General features: G+C 38.3%; 1 protein-coding gene across 2 annotated transcripts in view; it reads right to left on the reverse strand.

Annotated features, from left to right (window-relative positions):
- Themis (thymocyte selection associated) overlaps positions 1–17,193 on the reverse strand; it is a 185,130-nt gene that overhangs the window by 134,970 nt on the left and 32,967 nt on the right. For both annotated transcript variants that reach the window (XM_076927960.1, XM_076927959.1), the window contains exon 2: positions 630–791. In XM_076927960.1, coding sequence (XP_076784075.1) covers positions 630–791 — 162 coding nt within the window. The remainder of the gene's footprint in view (positions 1–629; positions 792–17,193) is intronic.

Below are 17,193 nucleotides of genomic sequence, written 5' to 3' on the forward strand. Positions count from 1 at the left end.
ACCCACACAACACACAGCCTAGTTCAGGAAGCTAACATCATTTCAAACTAGTAATCCCAGTACTCTGCAGTCCAGGCGGGACAACCTGCCTCAAAACAAGAGAAATGTTGTGGGATATTTGATCACACTGTGAACCCCAAAGCTGTGAACTGGTAAAATCCTGTGGTGTGTCTCAGCCCCAGCATCCACCATTAGCACAAGAGCTTTTAGTTTATTAACAAGCACTTGTGTGGCTCAGCCCTTGCACACACCTTAAATCCAAGAGCTAAATAAACTCATTCCTCGGTTAAAAGGCAGAGCCAGCAACCAGCTGACAGGGGGTGAGCACCAGTAATGAGAAAGGAGAGACATTAAGCTGGAAGGTATTTAAGACACTGCTAAGGAAGAGAAAAGTCTTTGTTCTGCTGAGATGCTGGTGGAGTAGGAGGGTCAGCTGGGTGCTTTCTCTGCCTCTCTGAGCTAGCAGGCTTTCACAACAGTATCTGGCTCCTAAATCTTCGTGTGCTAAAATTCAACGGCTGGGATTTTTGTTTTCTAAAACAGAGAAATGGTCAGAAAGTTCTGTTTTTCGTTGTTGCCATTATGTATCAAATACTAATAATCTGTGAAGTGGTTGCAATTGACTATACCTGGAAAATTCATGGGCAGCTCAAAAGGTTTCAGAGACTCAGCATCTCCAGTATGACCCTCACAAATTTCAGCCATGATCTTCTTAATTTTGAGACCTGTGATTTTAATCACTTCTCCCGTTGACAAGCAGCATTCGTTGCCAAACATCTCATAAACAGACCCTGAAAAGAAAGAAAATAATCTTTTTTTTAAAAAAAGGTTCAAAAGTGAAGAATAAAACAAATGTGAAACCCTAAGGATAAACAATCTTGTTTGTTTGTTTTTTCTTAATTGAATTTATGGTTTCCCCATCACCTTTAGCTCATTTATCCAAGGACAAACCACAGTCACCCCTTCCCTGCTAGAATGATTTTTGGTACATTTTGCCAGGTCACAGAATTAGCCCATATAAGTCAGCAGCAATCTGACTAACGCACTGCAAACAAGGCTGTAATGAAATCCAAGACCCAAAGACAGAGAGGCCTGTAGACCAGGACTTCATACTAACAGCTTCCTATTTGTTTTTCAGATCTGGTCCTTGTCATCAACATGAATTTAAGTCTTCTTGCCCATTTTTATCTGTTGCTTGTTGACAAGTTGGAAATAACACTCAATACGTTTATGGCAATAGGTGGCAGACCAACCTAGCAAAACAGAGAAGAATCACTTCAGGATCTCAGCCTCCTTGACAAACCTTTCATCACAGATGCTAATGTTAAGGCTTTTGTTCATTTATTTTCTTTCTGTGTCTCCAAATACAAGGGGATCAGGCAGTGGAACAATCAAACTACGAGCTCCCAAAAGATGAGTGACTAAAGTTCTGGACAGTCAGCCTTAGTCTAAAAAGAAGGTCTCATGGCACCTTTACTGAAATACAATTGTGCCACAAATGAATAGTAACTTATAACTGGTGTAGGAACATTACACAACTGCAGGCAATCAAATGGGATAGCAATTTGTCCCTCCCTTCATGGTGGCTCAAAGACCATACTAAATGTAAGGTTATGAGGAAAAAATGCTAGCTTTGTCTTCTTTCTGAACTGTCCTCTTTTAAAATATAAATTCCCTATTTTCCTTTCTTCTTTAGTGTCCTCACAGACTCTGGTCTGATGTATGGCAAGATATTGTAACTCTTTCAAAGCATTCATGGTTTCTCTAAAAATTTCTAAAGCTGGAATCTTATGCAGTTCAAAATGTTCTGACCATATCCAGGTAATCTGAAGGGACTTAAACTGCATTGGGACAATTTGCATAGATGCACAGCCACCCCTAGGCAACCTAAGAAAACAGATGTCCATCAGACAGAGAGGGACAGAGACAGAAAAAAAAAAAACAGAGAAACTATACTGACTAGTGACTTTCCTGATTACAAACAAAATGATAGCCACACATTAAAGAGCAATTTTCTGTGTTAGCATTTGCATGATGTTCTTATCTTAATATTAACAAAAGAAGCCAGAGGAAGGAAGCTGCGAACAGCCTAGGTGAAGTTGAGCCCCCCCCCCCAAGCAGAAGTCCAACCTATAAACACTACCATCCTGTGCAGAGAACATCAGTCCCGAAGACCTGCTTGGCTGGACCTTGAGCTTTTAGATTCTGAGCCACAGCCCCCTTTTGATTTCTCATCCCTTTCTCTTAACTACTTATATTCCTGTAACTTCATTAAACTTACCACATGGAGTTACCAGTTTCGAGTACTTTATGGAATAAACTGAGGTATAAAATAAATAATTTTTAAAAGCATGGGAATACTGAAGTCAGTGACTTCAGAACACATATTTGCGATGATAAATCACATACTAGCATTTTATACCACTACTGTTATACCATCCTGTATTTAACTTTTTATGAGTTTAGTTTTTACTATTCCCAATTCAAGTTTGAGGTTCATTGGGAAAAACATATTACATTATACTTTTGTATGATTACAGCACACCTTTCAGTCTGTAAACCAAATATATTAGGCCTCGTGACTGGTAGTATGTATCAGGGATAATATATAGAGTTTTTATCCCCAGAAGCCTGGTCCTACAGAGTAAACAGGTAAATAGACCATTGCAAAAAAAAAAAAAAGAAAGAAAGAAAGAAAGAAACTTCTGGAAACTTTAAGCAGTGTATTAAGCCTAACGTAGAAAGAGGGAAAGTATTTTGCTTTTGTTTTTAAGAAGAGATAGGTGGAAAGACTCAAAAATATACAATTTTTTTTTTATTAACTTTACACGGAACAAAGCAATGGTGTGAAGTAACTTTAAAGTCAGGGAATCTACGTTTCTAGTTATCAGGGTCTGCGAACAAATACCAATTTAATAAGAGGTCATTTGTACTCTAGACATTAACTACCCAAACTCTAGTCCACCATGTCACCCGGGAGCTTGTTAGAATCTTGGTCAGACGTGCTGAATCAGAGCCTGCATTTCTAACAAGATCCCCAGATGATTAATAAGCACATTAAGGTTTGTAAAACATTGGTCTGGGCTGCAACTTGTACAACACCTTCAAATAGCCTGTGTGGAGATTGTTGCAAAACCATTCAGAGAAGAATGCACCACCCAGGGAACCTTGTGTCACTGAGGTGGGTAGGGGGAGCAAAAGAAATTGCAATATGTGTTAAGGAAAGAGTTTTATCTGTGAAATAGGACATAATATAATTGAACACCTTTTAGCTGAAAGTGTTGAACTTAGTTTCAGTACAATGAGTGTCTAGGGAAGGGAAGGGAATGTGACTTCAATGTGACTTAAAACCAACTGATGGCTGGGAATGCCATCTTCTTTCAAAGGTTCAAAGGGATCCAAAATTCAAAAGATAAATTTGTGCAAAATTGTATATTCATTTGTAGGGGCAAGATGCCAGAGAATTGTATGACAACAAAATTATGAGTTTTAGCCACCACATGAAAAGCTTCTAGTCTCTCTTTAAGCAACTATCTCTCTACTTAATAATAAATACTTCTATTTTAATGTTAGGATAAGAGCATCACACAAATGCTAACACAGAAAACTTCTCCTTAACATGTTTAATCTTTTTGTTTCTAACAAAATAGCAAAAATCACTATTCACTATTCTCTCTCTCTCTCTCTCTCTCTCTCTCTCTCTCTCTCTCTCTCTCTGTGTGTGTGTGTGTGTGTGTGTGTGTCCCTCCCTCCCTCCCTCTTTCCTTCCCTCCCTCACTCCCTCTTTCGTTCTCCTTAGAAAATGTTTTATTTAGTCCAGGCTGCTCTTCAACTCATGTTGCAGCCCAAGAAGTTCACAGACTTTTGATTTTCCTGTTTCCAGCTTCCCAGGTGCCTGGATTACATTTTGTACCACCACACCCAGCTTACATGGTGTCAAAGATCCAACCACGGGCTTTGTGCTTGTACGACAAATGCTCTACCAGACACACAACATTTTTGCCCATGTTGTGCTTGGAAGACTGCTCAGGGGTTGTCAAAATTAAGAAATAATGTGAGTGACAGGTCACGAGGGCATGTAGCTACTTGTAGATCCCTGAAACAGGCAAGTTTCCCATATTTTGCTCTTACCAATGTAACACCTCCTAAAATATGTTTTCCTGAGTTTTAATATAATGATGAATTTTAAAAATAGGCAACTTTCATATTCTCAGAATAATCAGGTATGTGTGATTGCTTTTTAAACTTCTGCTGAGATGTGTGTCTGAAATATGCTTGCTTATATATAGCCATACATATTCAAGTAGTTTTCATCCCATTTTAAGCAGGATACATGTATTTTGAATATGCAAGTCGCGAATCTATTAAATCTTTACGGACTGATTCTTTCCAAGTCAGAGCATATGTATTGAGGATAATGCCAAACATCAGAGCAAACGGGAACAAAGCAGCCTGTTTTCAGTGATCAAACATTGGCCCTGAAGGCTGTAATGAAAGAGCCATGTGCCTTTGAAATCACCTTTTCTGTAATGCTACTTTGCTCAATAAAAATGACACATTAATATCCTTTTATGAGCTCATTCCTTGCTTGACAATCCATATAAGCAATGCTATGATCACATAGAAACAGCTGAAACAATTGGTTCAATAGACTTTTTTTTTCCTTCCATTTCTCCACAAAGTTAAAATGTGTGGCAATAGGGAAAGAAAAAGCTCCATTGTCTGGAGGTTTTCTTTTCTGTGCTTAAATACACTATGCTGCAAACTATGCCATGTCCTTCATTCCTTTACCTCCTCATCGACCTGTCTAAGTTCAATCAACCCGAAATATCCAACTAACACTCATCCTCAAAGCCTCCTTATATCCAACCTAAAGAAAGGCTTATTTCCTCCTGTGGTCTAATACCACTTTGTACACATTACCTGATTGACCTTTCCGGACTGTCATCATAACTTGAATTGGTACATAATTGTCTTAGTATTGACATAATGTGCATTTGGGGATTTATTATGATTTCCCAGTAAATCAGCAACATGTTAATTAAATGTGAAAACTCTCCCACCTTTCTACCCACACAGCTAGTTTTTGTCCCACACTAGATCTCTAGTGAATGTTTGCATTACTAATCTTTACTATAAATATAAGTTATTGGAACTATATCAGTATCTTTTTATAAGAGCATGTCCTATTCAAGGATCTCTGTGAGTTGTATTTTCTATTGGTGTATTTGCTATCAAAGCGATAAGCACATGTCAGATTGTCTGGCTGCCTTCTGAATACTCTAAAGAATATTCCGGAAAGGTGGTTCTTTGGTGTGATTTCTACTTACAGTTTTCCATATTAGGTACAAGGGGTTGAAACTATGGCCTTATGCATGTTAGATAATCATTTCACAACTGAGCTATATTGCCATCTCCTTTTTCACTTATTATTTTGACACAAGGTCTCACAAAGTCACCTAAGCTGGTCTAAAACATGCATCCTCAACCTCTTGAGTCACTGGGAATACAGGTCTGCACCACCAGGCATGACTGTTACTTTCCTCTATATTTGGCATCTCTATAGGCTAGACTTTACAGTGGAAATCATGTGAAGATTTGTGGTAGACAGGGATGAGTTAAGAAGTCTTACTTTAAAAATATAGTTGCTAGTAATTGCCTATGGTATATAAGCTGGAATATGACAATGTCTAGACAGCTATATCAATAGACATATCTTTACTGTTTGTAAATATGTTGGTGATTCTCTGCTCAGGCATAGTATACATGATCAAGAAACAATCTGTCCATATAGGAAGCCTCTAAATGTGAAATTATTATATTAGAATCATACCCCTAAATATTGTGGTTGATAAAACATAAAAGATACTATCAGAGAGAGCTGTTCAGCTTTTCTGTATAGTTCACCACATGAATGAAGCTTAAAGGAACCATAACTGGAACAGACATTTGCATGCCTGGGCTTCTATAAAAAGATGCTCCTATCCACTGTAAGACCAAAAAAGATTCTTCTCCACCATCTAAAGAATATACCTGAAACTAAATGAACATGCTGTTCAAATGCAGTGTTGGGATCACTGGGTACATGGATTAGCAAGCCTGTTGCTTAATTAGCAGTAGGGTGAGACCCTGATTGTTAATAAGAACTGCTCTTTCAAGTTCATACTTTGCTCATCCCAACATGTACATCAAAAGAGTAGTAAAAGTAATGATAGCTGCACTCAAAAGAATCTGAGAAAGATCTCTACAGACGTGAAGACGATGGGCTTCTTCTCATTAATTAGGAGTTAAAATATTATCTAATAAGTCAAGCCTAAAAATGTGAGTGTGCAAGATACTGCAGTGTATGTAGGTGAGGCTTTTAAAATTCATATTTGGGGCTAGGTGTGAGGGCACACATCTTTACTTTCAGGAGGCAGAGGTAAACATTTTTCTGTGAGCTGGAAGTTAGCCTATTTTACATAGTGTCAAAAGCCATCTAAGAAAGGCTAAAGCGTACAAGTGAATCTTCTGGAGATGGCCCACCATTTTGCATGGACTATGATGGGTGAGCTGTGAGTTGCATGGTCCTTAGGGGCTTTATCCCAGGGCCGCTTCCTGCTGTTGACATGTCTTTCCTGTCACTATTCCATAGTCTAATCATTCCTTGACATTTAGCCTACTCTATTGGGCAGATTTTCTGCAGATCAACATGAAGATGTACTCTCATGTAGTAATGTTTTACAGACAAATGGATGGTTTGATAATTTCTAATTATGATTTTATAGAATTCCTAAATTTAAGCAAGTAATTTCAAATCCCCTATAAAATAAAAGCTGCAAACAGGGCTCTGTAAACTTTCCTATGTCATGGGCTAATCGTACTAAGGAAAGAAAACAGACTTGAAAATTAATTTACAATCAAGGAAAACACTCCTTCCAAGTTAGGTGTGGGACCATTATCTGGTAGCTAAAGATCATAAACTGGGAATGGACAACTTATTTTAGGTACTAGGACAGAAAATAAAATATTAACTAGTTTATCTATGCAAAACTTCAAAACTGATGAGACACAATCAATGTAATTGATTTGTCTCCTGACAAAACTAGGTTAACTTGTGACATAAAAATTATTGCTTTATGTATTGGACATATATTCCCAACCCAACTTTGCTTTCCAATACCCCAGATGGGACAAGCTGTCTTGCCTCAAGTTTTTAGACCGTGTGAGACAGAGAGTCAAAAAGAGAAGTTATGATGACTCTTGTATTTTTCTTGAATGTGACCAGTTATTTGACTCAATCATGTACTGGTCTAGAAATCAATCCCATACTGGAAATAACAGTCTTCATTTGGAAGGCTAGATCTAGACATTTTCAGACACATTTGGAAGTAAGCTGCAGTTCTCTGTAATGTTATGTTAACAAGAGATAAAGTTGGGACAGGATCTGGATTTCAAACAAGTGTTAGTACATGTGTTAAGGCTCTTTTAATTGTCAAGTTAAAATGCCTTTTGTTGCATCTACAATATTTATTGTAAGTTGAATTGATTATACACTTTCTAATTGTGTTAGTGTGTTGAAACCTGGTACATCTGTTGTGGAGGTCTATCAACCACGTTTTGTTTTATTGCCCCGAGTATCACAGAGCCTTGGTATTCTGAGAAAGGCTTGCAAGTACTGGAAGAAATGAGTCAGGCTTTAAACAGAAGCAAGAGGGTAGTGGGCTTAATTATTGCAGGTATAACAGTTTTAATTCCATTAATTGCTAGCACCACTGCTTCTGCAATTGCTTTAACACAAGAAGTTAAGATAGCTACTTTTGTTAATCATTTAGTAAAAAAAAAAAAATGTTACTAATGTGTTGAATATACAAGAGGATTTAGATAAGCATTTGGAACATTGGATTGATGTTCTTTATCCTGTTCAAATTATTGGAAGGAGATTCAGAGTTTAAGAGTAAGCAGCCATCTCAAGTGTCATGCCAAATACAATTGGGTTCATGTTAGTTCTAAAATTTACAGTGGTAGTCATTATAATTAGGAAAAAGTTTAAAGACACGTTGGCATAATTCTAACACCTCTTTGGATGTTTTAACTTTGCATAGTGAGCTTATGAATTTAAAAAATGCTGGTCTGCTAAGCATTGATGCAGCAGGTTATGCTGATAGAATTATCCATGGCCTGAGGTCAGTAATTACATTTTGGTTAAGCACCAAGAATGGCATATATAGCTTGATCATATTAGCCCTGGTTGTCTTGGGAATACTTTTATTCCTGCCCATCATGTGAAAGCTTGTCTTTAACAACATCAACATGTTGGCAGCCAAAGTACATGGCTTGAACCTGAAAATGGACCCCTGGACAGAGTTATTAAATTAACAGGCTGACAAGCCAAGGATGGATAAGATTCTGCATAGAGCCTTAGCAACTTAAGACAGAAATGCATTGCTCTTGATTAATACATATTCCTTGATGGGTAAGAAAGGCATTCTTGGCAGATGACCTAAGATAGTCTCAGTCTTGTTTGTGAAATAAGAAAGGAGGAGATGTGGAGAGCTTTTGGGACTGCTTGGCAAAAATCTGACATGATCCAAGGACAAGGAAATGGGTTGCTTGGCCGGAATACAACATAGGTCAAGGACAAGAAAGTGGGCTTCAGGCAGGAATCTGACATTAGACTAGAGCAAAGAAGTAATTTCAGATAGGAATCTAAATCTTAGGCTATAATAAGAAAGTAGGCTTCAGACATGAAAATGACTTTGGACTAGAACAAGGAAGTAGCCTCAGATATTTTGGTTATCTTGATAAGCTCTTAGAAACAGGGATCATGAGAATGTTCACAGAACTTTGTTTTTTTACCTTGCTTGTTCTTTGACTATTTGTGTTTATTGTCTTGGTTGTTCCTTGACTGTTTGCATCTATTGTATTCCTAGTTCCTTAACCTAGAACTGACCTTGATACTTGTATGTAATTAAAATGGTATAAAAGCAAAAAGGAGGAGGGGGGATGGGATAAGGGATGTCTAGGGAAGGGAAATGGGGAAAGTGGATGACATTTAAGATGTAAATAAATAAAATACGAAATTAAGAAGCAAAAAAATTATTGCTTTAAACTGATAAAGAGCTTATGAAGGCTAATTAACAGATAATGAATATTTTGTGACATACTAGTCTTAATCAAAAGACATGTAAACAATTCTGTTTTAATACCTTAAACTTTATTGATCTATAACATGAATTATTGCCTTACACTTATTTGAACTTATAAAATGTAAAAATGCTAAGACAATCTTGTTATTAATTATCCTGAGAAACTATAAAAACTAAGAACCACAATAAAATGACAGTGTGACTTTCTTCAACTTTATCCAGTATTTCTTTTCTTTTCTTTTCTTTTCTTTCTTTTCTTTTTTTTTTCTTTTCTCTCTGATTCATGAAGAGTTAATGAACTCCATGCCTCTTGCCTGACCATCAAGGTACCCTTGAACCAGAGAAAAAAGAAGCCAAGTGTAGCAGTGAATTAGTTAAACTGCTTTATGATTCCAGCAGGTGATGCTTCCAGTCACATGCCAGAGCCCTCTGGATTCACTAATGAAAGACACACGCATGCAAGTTTAATTTTGATATGCCTTGAAGATACGTGTGTGTGTGTGTGTGTGTGTGTGTGTGTGTGTGTGTGTGTGTATGAATGAATGTATGGCTCAACATTTCTAATTCTCCCCTTGGCTAGCATACATTTCCCTCAGGTATTCCTGGCTTATTTCTGGCTTAACACCTTCCAAACTCTATATTTCATCTCTGCTACCCAGTTACCTTCTGGGGTTCCCCTTCCCCCATAGGGCTGCATTACCTTTCCACCTACATTGCTAGATGGTTTCTCTCCTGCAGCTCTTAAATCTGATCCTTCTCCCTCTGAGTCATGTACCTTTGCCCAACCAATGCCTTTATGGCAATTCTTTATTAGCAATTGAAGCCAGCTGGGAGCAGGGACCCTCAGGTCAGGAAACATGGCTTTTGGGAGCCAAAAATAAGACAAAGCATTAAAACCAATTTACAACACTCAAGTAGTTAGCTTCTTTTCTTAATCCCCTGAAGCTATAAGCAGGAGTTAATCACCACAGAATAGCAAGAGAAAGTTCTAGAAGCCGTCAGTTTTTGGCCCCCAGAACTGTAAAAGAGTGTTGTCAGACGAGATCGTGCTTATCAGCCTTTGGCCTTCATCCTTAGCTATGTCTCACCTCAGTACCTTTGAAGGGCAGGTAAGGTCCCCAGCAACACAACAAGTTCCAGGCCAGCCAAGGCTATATATAGATACTGTATCTCAAATAATTAAAATGAAATCTTAACAAACAAAATCAGTGAAAGCCCTTATGGATTGGAAAGAACTGAAGGAAAGAAAGAAAGAAAGAAAGAAAGAAAGAAAGAAAGAGAGAAAAGAAGGAGAAGGAGAAGGAGAAGGAGAAGGAGAAGGAGGAGAAGGAGAAGGAGAAGTAGAAGAAGAAGAAGAACAAGACGAAGAAGAAGAAGAAGAAGAATAAGAATAAGAAGAAGAAGAATAAGTAGATGAAGAAGAAGAGAGAAGAGAGAAGAGAGAAGAGAGAAGAGAGAAGAGAGAAGAGAGAAGAGAGTAGGAGACAGGAAGAAGGGGAGAAGGAGAAGACGTAGATTAAAATATGTGTCTCTGATGCTTCATCCTGCTCTTTGGACTCTCCTCCAAGTGGGTTGTCTTGTCTTGTTTAGCCTCCATAATAGGGCTTTTAACTTGCCTTGTATCTTGTTTTGTCCTGTTTCAGTGTTGTCTCTTACAGGCCTGCTCTCTTCTGAGGGGAATTGTCCTTGGGGACAGGGGAACTGGAGATTGGAGATGGGAGGAGATAAGAAAGGGGAGAGTGTGGTTGGAATGTATGAGAGAGAGAAAGGAGCTGAATTTTACAACTATTCTGAATGATAAAAATTCAATCATACGAGTTCTATTCATTTATAAATAATTCAATGTCTTAAATGGCAAAGTTTATTAGTTTACCTAATCGTTAATATTGTCCTATAATGTTCTGGATAAGCTCATTATGACAGATGTAATCTTTAAGAGCTTTGTGTCAATGATTACCAGAGCCAAACTATGGGGTGGAGGGGCAGGTATCCCTGTATGAAATGAATATTTCTCCTATGTAGCCCCAAAGCCTCTTCTAGCCTATGATAATGGAACAGATCCATAGTTCTTCGTCTCCTAATACTATTTTTGTTCAAATATCCTTACATTTTACCCAAATTTCTAGCAACATTACAAATTATAATAAAGTATCTTGGGAGTTGGTGCATAGTGATACACTTAAAGTTGTAAAGCTATTCTTCACCTCCCACTTAATAAATATGAATCTATTGGTTGTGTTGATTACCCAGGGTCTCAGATACACTATAAAAAGCTTTATATAAGTAAAGCTTTACCGTGTGATAGATTTCCCTAAAGTTATTATCATTAATAAAGTACTTAATTACCTATTATGCTTATGAATTATGGTATAGAAATCAAGAGTAAAGTTTTCTAAAATTTTTATCAGAATTTTGAAGGCCAAGTTCATTGTACTCAATAGTAGAAATTAGTATTTTTTGTGGGATTTTTTCCTTATTTTTTTTATGATTCATTCACTTGTGACTTACCAAAATACCAGTGTAGAATTCACTAGAATAACAAAACAAACAGGGTCACCATTATTCCAAACCATTTAATGAGTATTACATACAAGCATATAACTACAGCCAAATAGGAATTCGGAAGTAGTCTCAAGTGGTTCACGGGGTAGACAGAAAAATCTCATATACAGAGAGTTTATTGGTATTGTTAAACTTAACTACTTGACTCTATTGATGGTACCAGCAGCTTGGGTATACATTCTAATCAATGTGACAGTAATAGTTCAAACTGCAAGCTATTACAGTAAGATTATGACTCCTACGTTATTCTTTTCTGACTTGTATTGGACAAGTGCTTGGGCACGGTTGACCTTGTATGCTATGACTTCCTGTATCTATGTAGCCATGCGCAGGCTAAATGCCTAGATGAACTAGTGAGTTTTAGCTGAAGAGCTTGGCCTTGACCTGTATTCTCTATCGGCCAGATAATAAATATCTGAAGTATATTCTACTGGTTTTCAACTATGACATGTTTCCAATGGGCTCAGAAATGACTTAATACTCATCTTCCACATAAAGTTCCTGGGGACCCTTCATCATTTAAAGCTGGCTTCCAAGGATAAGTTATCTCCAGGCTCCATGGGACCAAGGATCTCCTCTCCCACCTATGTCCTACAAGGCCATCCTCCCCTACATATACAGCTGGAGCCATGAGCTCCTCCTTATGTGCTCCCAGGTTAGTGGTTTAGACCCTGGGAGCTCTGGTTGTTGGTATTGTTGCTCTCCCCATGGGGCTGCAAATCCTTTCAGCTCCTTTAGTCTTCTCCCTAATGCCTTCATTGGGAACCTTTTGATCAGTTCAGTAGCTGCTGTGAGCATCTGCCTCTGAATGTGTCAAACTCTGGCAGACCTCTAAGGAGACAGCTATATCAGGCTCCTGTCAGTATGCACTTCCTGACATCTACATCAGCATCTGCCTTTGGTGACTGCACATGGGATCAATACCCAGGTGGAGCTGTTTCCAGATGGCCCCTCCTTCAGTTTCTGTCCCACACTTTGTCTCCATATTTGCTCCCTTGAGTATTTTGTTACTCCTTCTGAAAAGGACCAAATCACCCACACTTTGGTCTTCCTTCTTCATGAGCTTCATGTGGTCTGTGAGTTGTATCTTGGGTATTGCAAGCTCTTCTGGGCTAATATCCAATTATTAGTGAGTGAATACCATTTGTGCCCTTTTGTGATTGGGTTAGCTCACTCAGGATAATATTTTCTGGTTCTATCCATTTACCCAAGAATTTCTCAAATTCATTGTTTTTAATAGCTGAATAATTAATACTCCATTGGGTAAATGTACCACATTTTCTGTATCTATTCCTCTGGGATGAAGAACATCTGGGTTCTTTCCAGCTTCTGGCTATTATAAATAAGGCTGCTATGAGCATAGTGGAGCATATGTCCTTGTTATATGTTAGAGCATCTTCTGGGTAAATGCCCAGGAGTGGTATAGCTGGGTCCTCAGGTAATGCTATGTCCAATTTTCTGAGGAACAGCCAAACTGATTCCCAGAGTGGTTGTATCAGCTTGCAATCCCACCAACAATGGAGGATTGTTCCTCTTTCTCCACATCCTCGCCAGCATCTACTATCACCTGAATTTTTGATCTTAGCCATTCTGACTGGTGTGAGGTGGAATCTCAGGGTTGTTTTGATTTACATTTCCCTGATGTCTAAGGATGCTGAATATTTCTTTAGGTGCTTCTCAGCCATTCAAGTTTCCTCAGTTGAGAATCCTTTGTTTAGCTCTGGACCCCATTTTTAATAGGGTTATTTGGTTGTCTGGAGTCTAATTTCTTGAGTTCTTTGTATATATTGGACAGTCGCCCTCTATTGGATGTGGGATTGGTAAAGATCTTTTCCCAATCTGTTGGTTGCCATTTTGTCCTATTGATGGTGTCCTCTGCCTTACAGAAGCTTTGCAAGTTTATGAGGTCCATTTGTCAATTCTTGATCTTAGAGTATAAGCCATTGGTGTTCTGTTCAAGAATTTTTTTTTCCCTGTGGCCAAGTTCAAGGGTGGAGAGGTGGGAGTGGGTGGGTGGGGACATCCTCATAGAAGCAGGAAGAGGGAGGATAGGATGGGGGTTTCTGGGTAGGGGGGAAATGGGGTAAGAGAATAACAACTGAAATGTAAATAAAATATCCAATAAAAAAAAAGTTATCTCCAGGCAGTTTTGTTCTCTGACTTAAGCTTCTTCCTTTAACAACTTTTGAATGTTATTTATTTCTAAAGATTTTAATCCTTGAGCCACTTTGCTAGCCCTCTTTATCAAAAGAAATATAGCAAAAGAGTATAGTCATCCATGCCTCATTTATTTGAGGGAAGTTGTCTACAATAAGGCACAAAAATCTTTACAATAATCAGATATTTATATAGCCTAAAGGCAGCTGTAGAATGAAGTTGAACATAAGAATCTGTTGAATCATTACATCTCTTGTGTAGGCCTGGAACTCAGATACAACCTCATGTTATGTACTACCATGACTGACTCTATACAGCACCTCTACTGAGTGGTTGTTCAAACTATCTCTGAACATGTTCACTGAAAAATTTCCATTTGTCTTAAAGGAAGAGTTAATACCTTTTAATTATGAATATAAAGTCAGATACAATATAGATAGATAACAGGTAGACAGAGATAGATAAATGATAGATAGAGGATAGATAGATAGATAGATAGATAGATGATAGACAGATGATAGATGACAGATAGAAACAAGGTCAAAGAATCTACTTTTTTAAGGAAAAAAAACAAAAACAAAAGAAAACAAACAAAAAAAGCCTTAACATTGCTGAAAGCGAAAAATGGAAGACACACAAATATACAAGGAAAAAGCCAAAATAGAAAACAGATGGAAACATGAATATATGAAGGGGGGAAGATGCTTGATTCAGGAGAAGGAAGGAGAAGAGATAAATAACTCTAACAAAGCTTGAAAAGGCCATGGAAATGCAAATTATTTAATAATCTTACTTAAAACAAACAGATAGTGTATGTTTGTGCTCATTTTTTTAATGTTCTTTAAGGCAAGAAATTTGAGGTTTGGAGAGATGGTACATCAATTAGGAGTAATGGCTGCTCTCGCAGAGGTTATAGACTCAATTCCTAATAAGTCACAAAAATCTATAAGTTCAGTTTCATAGGAGCTGACACCTATTTTTGGCTTTTGCGAGCACCAGGGCACACATGTGATTCACAGACATACATGCAGGCAAAAACACCCATATACACATAAAAATATAATTTAAGAATAAAAGCAAGAAATTTACATAAAGAAAATGAAATATCAACGGGCTCTTTGGTCCTATTAAAGAATCCATAGAATTGTTTTATATATAATGGACATAACACACATGCATATGTATATTTAATGGAACTATACTACATAGCATGACTGTCTAACAAAATTGCAGTGGGAAGCATGATAACCCTCACTTCAACTTGTTGGTTGGTCGGGGGCGTCTAAGAGACTTCAAAAACAATATTAGATTTTGCCATTGTCCTTGGTTGCCCCCTAAAACTTGAGAGTAAGATCCTATTGATTAAGAAATCACATAATTTAAACACAGAATATAGAGGAAATGAACTGGAACTGATCTGGAAACTTATTGTCTGAGGACTGAGTCTGATGGTTTCAGAAGACAGAGTACAAACCAAACTGCCTAAGAAGAGACATCAGTAATCCTACTGTGGTAGTTTGGGTAAGAATGGGTCTCATATACTATATTTGTGTGCTTAGACACCAGGAAGTGGAACTGCTTGGTTTAGAGGAATTTTAATCCAGCACCATGGCTGCTCTGGCAAGGAATCACATATAAAGACCTAGGTCTGTGTGATCTGGGTGGAATGCAGACAAGCCCTTGATTACAGTATAATCTGGCTGGAATACAGACACACCCTTATACACACCTTTAATCCCAAACAATGAAGATACAGTTTGTTTTAGAAAGAAGCACCAATGTTTGAAAGTAATGTCTAATTGAGGGACAGACCAAGTGACAAATCAGGGAATGATTTGTCAGACTGGGTCACTAACAAGATATGCCCAACTCATATGAAAACAGCACAGGAAAAAGAAGCTACTTAAGAGCAGACAGAAGGTGGTATGGAAGTTTTACTGGGACAGTTGTATAAAGACACATTACAGAAAGAACAAGCTAGACACAGGTAAAGACAGAATGAGCCGAAGTATGAGAAGGAGCCAGAAGGTTAGAACATATTCCCAATGTTAGTGTGAGGTCAGGCAGAGCAATTCAGTCAGAAGCTGAGAGAAGCCAGATTAAATCAGTCACCTTGGAAGATTAGATTTTGTAGAGGCAAGAAGCTTCCAGGTCGAGGCCTAGTTAGAACAGAGAAGCCATGTATCTGCACACCTTGGGTACAGCTTTCAATTCATCATTACATCAGAAGAAATAAGTCAATTGTAGCTTGGGAAGAACTAGATGTGGCTGTGTTGGAGGAAGTGTGTCACTAAAAGTGGGAGTGGGTTTTGAGTTTTTAACAGCTTACACTAGGCACTAGGTTCCCCTCCCCTCTCTGTTTCTGTCTGTCTCGTTCTCTGTCTGAGTCCCAGGATACAAAGGTCTCAGGTACTGCTACAGTGCCATATCTGTTTGTTTCCTTCCATGATGATCATGGACCAACCTATTATGGTCTGTCACCACCAGCCAGGTAAGGCTGGAGAGCATGTAGGCCACTGCAGAGGAGGAGGGCTTCCAGGAGTCCACCCAGGGTTGGGAGCAATCAGGGGCCATCTGTGACTTGATCAATGAATGACTTGGCAGCTCCTAACTACAAACCTCACACATAAACTTAGGACTTCCCAGGCATTAGGGACTTCTCTTTAACAAGGATAGAAGATTATTTATTTATCTTTTAAGAAAGTCTGGTGAACTTAAACAAGTTTACATCATTTTGAGTAATAGGATAAGCTATGGTTCCCTGGAGTTTTCGATGTTGTTATTGGCATTGCTCCTTTTTTTGTTTTTAAAATTGTTTTGTTTTCTTCTTAGACAGAATCTCCTATAGTCCAGGCTGGCCTTAAACTACCCATGTGGGGGAGGATGACCTTAGCTAGAACTCCTGATCCTCCTGCCTCCAACTCCAGCAGATGCTATGGAACCCGGTTTGTGTAATTGGGGATTAAACTGGAGGGGTTTGTGTGTTCTAGGTGAGCACTGCAGCAACCATGCTCCAAACAGCGGGATCCCCATGTCAGAAGTATTCCTTCTTCTTTTTTCCTATGTAAGCTAAGAAATTGGATTTTTGAAATGCCCCAGAACAGCCGTGGCAACTTTGTTTCATGCCTTCCAGCTATTTCATATTACGGTTGTAACAGGCCTGCCAGTCATTGACACAGAGAAGTGGCTTGGCTCAAGGACACACTGCCCACATACCCCGTTTTGTTCTGCATGTTCTGAGTGCTCCAGGGTTTCTGAGGTTCTGACTATTATGAGGTTTGCTAATCTTTAAAAAAGAATTTCACAAAGCTGTATGTAGGACCCATCAAATCAAAGGTCGATATGA

This window comes from Arvicanthis niloticus, chromosome 30, assembly GCF_011762505.2.
Source record: "Arvicanthis niloticus isolate mArvNil1 chromosome 30, mArvNil1.pat.X, whole genome shotgun sequence".
Taxonomy (NCBI): domain Eukaryota; kingdom Metazoa; phylum Chordata; class Mammalia; order Rodentia; family Muridae; genus Arvicanthis; species Arvicanthis niloticus.